We start from the raw sequence: 9,956 nt of genomic DNA on the forward strand, positions 1-9,956 counted from the left end.
TTCCATTATAATATACTGGAGTTCGAATTTTTTATATATAAGATTCAAGCATAAATTTCAACATAATATACTGGAAGTTTATACGCAGGAGCTCCATAATCCAGCATATTATGCTGGAACTTTTCATGTTTTAGTTAGAGTATTTTTGTTCAGATTTTATCTCCGCATAAAATAATAGTTATTTTTCAATAATTTTGCATTAATTTAAAATTTGGCTAGTCCATACTATTTTCACGATACATTGTGCACGGACTATCTTTTCTTTATTCATCAGATCCACGTCGAAAAAAGAAAAAAAGAAATAAACTACTGGCTAATAGAAAAACAAGATCCAACAGAACCAAAAATCTTGTGTCTTTTTCCTCCAAATTGGTGCCTAGTGTCACTTCACTCTTCACCCACCACCACCAGATCTGAAAATTGGTATTCCCCAATAAATTTATAAAAAAAATAATATGGGGGCAGATTAATAATTAAACACAAATATAAAAATAGCACCTTGTGTAAAGACAGCGTATCCTCAATCTCAACAACCCATTACCACCACCCACTTTTTGTTCATCTCATGAAAAACCATAAATAAACATCAGATTTCATACACAAAGGAGAGCCTACCCTTATATATATAGTGAAAAACCAAAGCTTAAAACTTTGTATACTTTTCTTTTATCTTTCATCCCTTTTAGGGGGTGTTCAAATCTTGAAAACCAAGATTAGTTTCTTCTTTTTTTGGGGCCAAGAAAATGGAGCGTGCTAGAAAATTGGCAAACAGGGCAATTCTGAAACGTTTGGTTTCAGACTCAAAACAGAGCCGTGCCAATGAAATCCCATCATCTGCAGCATTATACAGACCTTCAAGGTATGTTTCTTCATTATCACCTTACACATTTCAGGCTAGAAATGGTAACAATATGTTGCATGGAAAAGTTGGGAATTTCAATAGGCAACAACAACATGTTAGATCAATATCTGTTGAGGCATTGAAGCCAAGTGATACTTTCCCAAGGCGACACAACTCAGCCACCCCACAAGAACAAACCCAAATGGCTGAGTTTTGTGGGTTTTCAAGCCTTGATTCCCTTATTGATGCCACTGTCCCTCAATCTATCCGTATTGAATCCATGAAGTTTTCTAAGTTTGATGAGGGATTAACTGAGGCACAAATGATTGAGCACATGTCCAAATTAGCCTCAATGAATAAGGTTTTCAAGTCATATATTGGGATGGGATATTATAACACTTTTGTACCACCTGTTATTTTGAGGAATATTATGGAGAATCCTGCTTGGTATACTCAGTATACTCCTTATCAGGCTGAGATTTCGCAGGGACGTCTCGAGTCCCTGCTGAATTATCAGACCATGATTACAGATCTTACTGGTTTGCCAATGTCCAATGCATCTTTACTAGATGAAGGGACCGCGGCAGCTGAGGCTATGGCCATGTGTAATAATATTTTCAAGGGGAAAAAGAAAACTTTCCTTATTGCTAGCAATTGTCACCCTCAGACTATCGATATTTGTAAGACTAGAGCTGATGGATTTGGGATTAAGGTAGAGACTGTTGATCTTAAGGACATTGATTATAAATCTGGTGATGTTTGTGGGGTATTAGTTCAGTATCCGGGAACTGAAGGTGAAATCTTGGACTATGGGGAGTTTATTAAGAATGCACATGCTCATGGAGTGAAGGTTGTTATGGCATCGGATCTTTTGGCATTGACAATGTTGAAACCTCCTGGTGAATTTGGAGCAGATATTGTTGTTGGTTCTGCTCAGAGGTTTGGAGTGCCTATGGGTTATGGAGGCCCTCATGCGGCTTTCTTGGCAACTTCTCAAGAATACAAGAGAATGATGCCCGGAAGAATCATTGGTGTCAGTGTTGATTCTTCAGGGAAACCTGCTCTGCGTATGGCAATGCAAACCAGGGAACAGCACATCCGCAGAGACAAGGCTACAAGCAACATTTGTACAGCACAGGTACTGACTGAACTAATGTTTCATCAACTGTTTCAAAAAATATGTATGCCATACCGATATTTATCCTCCTAGATTCTCTGTTATGCAACATTCTTATAATGTATTAGTAAGAATTTTAAGCGGTTTGAAAAATGTTTACTTTTCTGCTTGTATGCGATGTGTTGTATAGACATGAGCGGTAGGGAGTAACAAGAAACAACTAACTAGTTTGTTTTTCTTGCAAGAAAGTATCTGTCTCTCATTTGTGCATTGGAATGCTCTGATGCACACGCTATGCTACTTATTTTCTTGCAGTGGTTTATGATATTGTACATTTCTTATGTAGGCCTTGCTTGCGAACATGGCTGCCATGTATGCAGTCTATCATGGACCGGAGGGGCTAAAAACCATTGCCCAACGTGTTCATGGTCTTGCCGGAACACTTGCTGCTGGGCTCAAAAAGCTAGGAACGGTAGAAGTTCAGGATCTTCCATTCTTTGACACTGTGAAGGTTAAGTGTGCTGATGCAAAAGCAATTGCTGATGTTGCTTACAAGAATGAAATTAACTTGAGGGTTGTGGACAGCAATACTGTAAGTCTAGCTAGTTTTTCTTGTTTCTGTTTTCAAACTTATAGATAGTCCTAAATTTATGTTATAATTAAGTAAAACTGCATTTTTTTTCCAGATAACTGTAGCTTTTGATGAAACTACTACCTTAGAAGACGTGGACAATCTATTTAAAGTATTTGCCTTGGGAAAGCCAGTGAGTATCATTACTTCCTTATCCATGCTGCTGGTAGCAACTCAATGCCTACATAGTGTATTCTTATCTTTGATCCCGTTAATAGGTCACGTTCACTGCTCAATCAATTGCCCAAGAAGTCGAGAATCTGATTCCTTCTGGACTTGTAAGGGAGACTCCATATTTGACTCACCAAATATTCAACTCGTAAGGCCTCCGTCAATGGTTTTGACCATCTTTGTACTGTACGATTACTGCTAGTTTAACTTTTACAATGATGATTCAGGTACCATACTGAGCACGAGTTGCTGAGATACCTTCATAAGCTGCAATCGAAGGACCTTTCCCTGTGCCATAGCATGATTCCTTTGGGATCCTGCACAATGAAATTGAATGCCACAACAGAGATGATGCCAGTGACATGGCCTAACTTCACAAATATCCACCCTTTTGCGCCCACTGAACAGGCCGCTGGTTATCAGGTTGTTACTGCTTAGATGCATTGCTGTTTTTGCTAATTAAAATGCAGAAACAGAAGAACTAATCAAGACTGTTACATGCTTTCTTTTGCAGGAAATGTTCAAAGATTTGGGTGACCTATTGTGTACAATTACAGGTTTTGATTCCTTCTCCTTGCAGCCTAATGCTGGTGCTGCTGGAGAATATGCTGGGCTGATGGTTATTCTTGCCTATCATATGGTACTTGACACAATTTAAATGAATAGTTTGCTTTCGGCTTTGGTTGAGCTCTCTTAATACTTAGCTAGTACTTCAAGAGTAAGGTTCGCAATGGACTTAGTTAAGATTATATTTGTATAACCTCTTAATAGTCAAATGGCACGAAACTGCTTTGCTTGATTTTACTATTTTCTGCTTTCAAATACTAGGGAAATCACCTGATGAAACCCCATTCTTTGTGAAGATCTTGCTTCCATCTAGTTACTACTTGGCATCTACGATCCTTCATCTATCTAGTTACTACTTCGCATCTATTGTCCTTCATGTAGTTGTAGAAGACTAATAGAATTTTAATCATCCGAGGACACTTGATTTGCCATATAGGTATGCTAATGGCCATAGAATTGGAAGGTTAGCTTTTGGTGCTCCGACTCTTCTCCTTGTTTTCATCATTAGCTATTAATTCTCTATAAAGCTTGCTGCTAGTGTAACTGAATTTTGAGTTTTGCTGCAGGCGAGGGGTGACCATCACCGCAATGTGTGCATCATTCCTGTGTCAGCTCATGGAACAAATCCTGCAAGTGCTGCTATGTGTGGGATGAAAATTGTTGCTGTTGGAACTGATGCAAAAGGAAACATTAATATCGAAGAGTTGAGGAAGGCTGCTGAGGCAAATAAGGATAACCTTGCTGCTCTCATGGTAAATCATGTGCTACTACTTTCTGACACCTTTATGTATTATTTGTACTTCCTTAAATCTTATTATATAAATTTCAGGTTACATACCCATCAACACATGGAGTCTATGAGGAAGGAATCGATGAGATATGTAAGATAATCCATGACAATGGTGGTCAGGTGTACATGGATGGAGCTAACATGAATGCTCAGGTAATTACCTCATCTCAACTCCTAACATCATTTTAATTCTTGTAGATTTTACTTGTCATTGAGTCAGTTTAGTGGTAATACCATTATATCTATATAAATTTCTTTCTCAACAAATTATGTAGTCAGACCTGATATCTTAAGAGATGAGGTGATGTCTTTGGATTAGGCAACGAACCTCAAATTTCCTTCCTATCCTTTTCTTCTTCTTCTTTACTCCTGGATGATTTAAGTAGTTATCTCACATGATGCGTCAGATAGTGTTATGTGCTGTCTGCTCTGACTTTGGTGAAGTCATACTACGTCCTGTGTGGTTAAGTCTAAAGCTCTCTCTTTCTCTATCACTTACCTTGGTTAAAGGTTTTATGAGGAGCTTGGCTGTGATCAATAGAACTTTCTAGGCAATACCATATCTGCTTCTTTAACTTATTTATGCTACCTTTTTTCTATTGCTCCTCAATACATTATCAAAATTCAAGTTTTGACTCAGCTATTAACTATACGACTTTGTTGTTGGCTGGTTGCAAGTGATTTGTACAATTTGTTTCATTCATTGCTGTATTTTCTTCTTACAGGTAGGTCTTACAAGTCCCGGCTTTATCGGTGCTGATGTTTGTCATCTGAATCTACATAAGACATTCTGCATTCCTCATGGTGGAGGAGGTCCTGGAATGGGCCCCATTGGTGTGAAGAAGCACCTTGCACCATTTTTGCCATCACACCCTGTGGTATGTCCTCGATCAACATCAGTTACTTCACCACATAAAGCTCTCTTTGTCAATTCCTCGGCTTGGGATTTTTTTTATATCTTCCTAGTTTAGTTGTGAGCTTGGTAACTTAATCAGTGTGATTCTTCTGAAGGTTCCAACTGGAGGGATCCCATCCCCCGACAAGAGTGAGCCACTTGGTACTATTTCTGCTGCACCCTGGGGTTCAGCACTTATTTTGCCGATTTCATATACCTACATTGCAATGATGGGGTCTAAGGGACTTACAGATGCATCAAAGATAGCTATCCTGAATGCGAACTACATGGCTAAGCGTTTGGAGGTCTTTCTTCTTTTATTTCTCATTTTCTATTTGAGTTGAATTTTCTGCTTTTCTGTTTTCTCGGACATTGCTATGCCCGTCTTAATTCATCATAAGTGTCCAATTGAGTATTCTAACTCCGCTGATCATATTTTCTGCTTTTGATCAACAGAAGCATTACCCAGTTCTCTTCCGAGGTGTCAATGGAACATGTGCCCACGAGTTTATCATTGACCTGAGGGGCTTTAAGGTGTACTTCTTTGAATCATTTGCAATTCACTCTTTTTTTCTTTTCTTTTCTTTCTTTTTTTTTTTTTTTTTTGCTTTTGTTGTTAGTGTACTAAATCTATTGGAGTCTTGGCCTTTCAGAGTACTGCTGGAATAGAACCTGAAGATGTTGCTAAACGTCTTATAGACTATGGATTCCATGGACCTACAATGTCTTGGCCAGTTCCTGGTACACTTATGATTGAACCTACTGAAAGTGAAAGCAAGGTATAAAATAAGGATGCATATTCATTGATACAGAAAAAAAGTCACTATTACACACAGTATAGTTTTACTTTGGTGGTCTGAAGTAGTTGTAAATCAATGCAGGCGGAACTAGACAGGTTTTGTGATGCACTCATCTCCATCAGAGAAGAAATCGCTCAGATTGAGAAAGGGAATGCTGATATTAACAACAATGTTCTTAAGGTAAATATGTGGTCTTTTTTTTTTCTTTTTGTAGATTAGTTTTAAACAAAAATGTTTTTTTTTTGTACGGTTGCATAAATCAGGAGATATTAATCGGGACTTTGTGTTGCAGGGGGCTCCTCATCCACCATCAATGCTCATGGCAGATGCATGGGTGAAACCATATTCTCGGGAATATGCTGCATTCCCTGCTCCCTGGCTAAGGAATGCCAAATTCTGGCCAACAACAGGTCTTTATCATCTCTATATTACTCCAACTTTTGTCCTACAAACTTAACATTAGCTAAATTCTGAAGTATCTGACTTTTCTCCTATTAAGTGTTACATTTTGTTTACTAATAGGGGGTAGGGGAAGGGGAAAATGGGGAAGGGATTACAAGGTGGGGAATTGAACCATCACCAACAAAGTGAAAGTTCGGGTAGCCAACCTACTAAGATTCCCCTCCTATTAAGTGATACATTGAAATATAGAGGTAAAACATATACTTTTCAGCATTAGTGCTGAGTTTTATTTTACTGGTCAACACATTTTCGGAAGTTTCAAAATATACTAGCAATCAGTACTGAAATTATGCCCTAATATTTAAAGTCTTAACATCCAATCTATACCTACATGCTATGTTGCTCCTTCAAAATCTTTGCCTTACCAGTGTCAACACGACTTGGGTATGGTGTGGGTGATCCATACTGGACTAGGTCAACCTACCTTGGGTGCTTTGACCACATCTGTGGTGCGTAGATTTTGCCACTTTGTATTTTGTTGTTTATAGAGCATTTTTGTATATGGAGAGCGCACCTTTTGCGCATATATATATATATATATATAATGAGAGAAATCTTGAAGTTTTACCTCCTTTGTATCTCTTATTAGGTGTTTATAAAGAATTAAAGTTTATTAGTTTTAGTTCAATAGCTTTAATTAATCGAGATATATACCTTATATGTCGTAATATATACTTATTGGCCGTATCCTAACACCCATATCTGCACTAGGATCATACCCCTGAATCCTATTATGTGATGAAGAATCAACCTCTATATCTGCACTTGTGTCAGGATACCAACACCCGAGTCCGAGGAATATAGCCTACATGCACAACGTTTTCTTTTTTCCGTTATTGAATTCATAGGAACTTCATTTGAAGACTTGTCAGTTTTCAAGTAATCAACCTAGATAATCACGTCTTCTGGACTAATTAGCGGCCAAGGACATGTAGGGCACTTGCCCTCAACATGTCCTGTTACTATAAAACTGCCCTAAGAAACATCTTCAACTTATCTTGTGTACTTGAAATGAAAAATCTGTTTTATTGGCACATATTGGAGCTGTTGTCGTCATGAATGTAGTGAAACTGCTATAAACCTTGGAAAAGGAAATTCGCAAGTGCACATGAATAGAACCAATGTGATGATTGAGAAAAGCTCTATGAATCTGCTGAAATCTACTGTTCTTGCGTTTATTGCACTATAGATTGCAATACTGCCTTTTCTATGGTTTATAATTACCTAACTTTTCGTTTTTCCCTTGTCATATTTAGTAAGAGCTGCTATTATATCTTGATTTTGACAATAATTTTACTTGTGATTGTATTTACCAGCACGAGTGGACAATGTGTATGGAGATCGCAACCTCATCTGCACCCTTCTTCCAGTATCACAAATGGTGGAAGAAGAAGCTGCAGCAAATGCTTAAGCCTCAGTGTTCAGAAGTTCCTTTTTACAAAACATGAAATTACATCCTCTTCCCATCTTGTTGTACATACAAGTTTCATATTCATATACTTGATGGTAGCTGATGACTTTCATCTTCTTGCCATTTTGATGAATAGCTGCTACATTAACATGTGTTGATGATTCCAGCTCACTTGTTATAATTATCAATTCCGCTCTCCCTCTATCTTTCTTCCAATATGTCTCTTTCATGACCTGTGTTGCGCGGATCCTTCATTTGTCTTGACACACCTGTGCCTAATTGATGTGATGAGACTGTTGGTACATCGTGTGAAATGTCAAAATATACTAAAAATTAGCAAGCAAAAAAAATAAAATTGGTGTACCCGTATCAAATACTTTCACACAACGGAATCAGGTACATATCGGTGAACGAGCCAGGGAAAAGTTTCTTCTTTCTTTAGAGCCTGTTTGGAAAGTCACCTAGGAATTGGATTTGGATGTAATTGGGTGTAGTTACACAGTTTGACATGTTTGTTTGGCCAAGTAATTACTTGGTTAGCATGGAATTGAGTGGGAATCGGTGGTAATTACACCTTGTAATTACAAGGTTGCTTTTTATTTTCTTTCCTTTTAATTTTTGTTTTAATTTATTTTCTTTATAACTTTTTTATTTCTATTATTTTAATTATTTTAATTTTATTTTTACTTTTAATTTCTTTTAAAATTTTAAAATATATTTTTCATTGTACATTATTTATCTTTTATTTCTTTTCCTTTACTTTTTGTTATTTCATGTAATTGCTTATATTTTATTTTTTATTTATTTTATTATTCTATTTTTTGAAACTACACCTCCTAATATTATAGATAATGAGTCATTGACAAACTTGTCATATAATGAGTGATGCAATTAAAGTAAAATTTCATTGTTAAATGTGGTTATAAACTTATGTTTCCTAATCTAAAGTTATAGTGGAAATTATTATTATGTTGGAATTTGACATATGCTAAACAATTTTTTTTTTGGATTTTGAAATTGTGTTATATTTTATGGTTCCAATTTACTTGTTTTAGTAGTATTGGCTCACATTGCATGTTGTTCATTTTTTAATTAGAATTGATAGATCAATTTTGTCAAACATTTGAATAATGTTATGGCATTATATTTATAAATATTAATTTATTTATCGAATATGAATTCCATGATGTTCTTTCAAAAAAACATATATTTTTAGTTTTTGTAAGTATCTAAACTAAATATTATTAATTTAAAAAATATATAAAAATTATTTTTACAATTATTGGTTATAAATATATGATTACTTATTAATGTATATTCACGAAAAATATACATCTTAAATACCAAATATAATATCATTTATACTTATAAAAATTTATAGGCATATATTTATTATATTAACTTTTAAGTTTTGATAATTACTTTATTTAAAATTTAATCTAACTGTGTAATTACACTTGTGCAATCAAATAGTAAACTTGTAATTACATTGTAATTACACTATGGCAAACAAAAAGGTCGTCGTAATTACACAACTGAATAATTACTAGGTTGTGTAATTATTACCCTAGTAAGGAATTCATTAGGTTTCTTCTCCTTGTTTGTCTGGTGTTGTGGCCGAACGCACACGACTTTTGGAGAAAAAAGAGTTGAAGAACCTCATATTTGACTATAGTGTAAAGCTTTTGGGTGACTACAAAAAATTAAACCATGCTTGGCCACAATATCTTTATTTAATATCAAGGAAAAGATAACAGGAAACGTTTTATCTTTTTGATTTTATTTTATAAAACATAGGGCTAAGTTGGGTTTAAATGGAGTGACAGGAACAATGAGAATTCATATAGTCATCTTAATTTATTTGTGATTAAGAAATAGTTACTTGGGCAAAATTGAATTTATAAAGTAAAAGGAAAGACGATATCTTAATGTATTTTTTCGAGTAGAAAAACAAGATTTAAGATAAGAAGTTGATCTGTATCATTTTTTAAGAACTGCCACAACATGTAGGTTATATTTGCAGAGAAATCTTTCACTATAGGAAGTTTGTAACATGTTGAGTTTGATGATCCTGATTCAAAGGTTTGGACTTGATCTTAAATTATGTGGCTCGAAGTTGAATTTTATTGATTTGTCACAGACACTATAATAGTCCTCAGGAACAATAGTTTTGAATTAAACTCCAAGAACAAGTAATCTGGAGTTTGAATGCCTTAATCTTAATTTGTCCTTGTTCTGATTTTGGAATGCTTGAACATTGAAAAGCATTCT

At 35.5% G+C, this 9,956-nt stretch overlaps 1 protein-coding gene across 1 annotated transcript; it reads left to right on the forward strand.

Moving 5' to 3' along the window:
* The first annotated feature begins 351 nt into the window (after window positions 1–351).
* Window positions 352–7,901, forward strand: LOC107783010 (glycine dehydrogenase (decarboxylating), mitochondrial). Its single transcript, XM_016603969.2, has 15 exons — window positions 352–1,979; window positions 2,305–2,550; window positions 2,645–2,722; window positions 2,808–2,908; window positions 2,988–3,183; window positions 3,275–3,400; window positions 3,894–4,079; window positions 4,157–4,270; window positions 4,843–4,995; window positions 5,129–5,317; window positions 5,469–5,546; window positions 5,666–5,791; window positions 5,894–5,992; window positions 6,105–6,222; window positions 7,591–7,901. Exons 1-15 carry the CDS (start codon window positions 744–746, stop codon window positions 7,683–7,685), a joined length of 3,141 nt encoding a protein of 1,046 aa, XP_016459455.2. The 5' UTR covers window positions 352–743; the 3' UTR covers window positions 7,686–7,901.
* Window positions 7,902–9,956: the final 2,055 nt, after the last annotated feature.

This window comes from Nicotiana tabacum, chromosome 1, assembly GCF_000715075.1.
Source record: "Nicotiana tabacum cultivar K326 chromosome 1, ASM71507v2, whole genome shotgun sequence".
In the NCBI taxonomy this organism is placed as follows: Eukaryota; Viridiplantae; Streptophyta; class Magnoliopsida; order Solanales; family Solanaceae; genus Nicotiana; species Nicotiana tabacum.

Bases quoted from the DNA above. Each gene is read 5' to 3' on its own strand.
- LOC107783010 (XM_016603969.2), top strand. From the start codon at position 744: ATGGAGCGTGCTAGAAAATTGGCAAACAGGGCAATTCTGAAACGTTTG. The intron at 1,980-2,304 runs GTACTGACTGAA...TTTCTTATGTAG, and splicing joins GCAACATTTGTACAGCACAG to GCCTTGCTTGCGAACATGGC. The intron at 4,271-4,842 runs GTAATTACCTCA...TTCTTCTTACAG, and splicing joins GAGCTAACATGAATGCTCAG to GTAGGTCTTACAAGTCCCGG.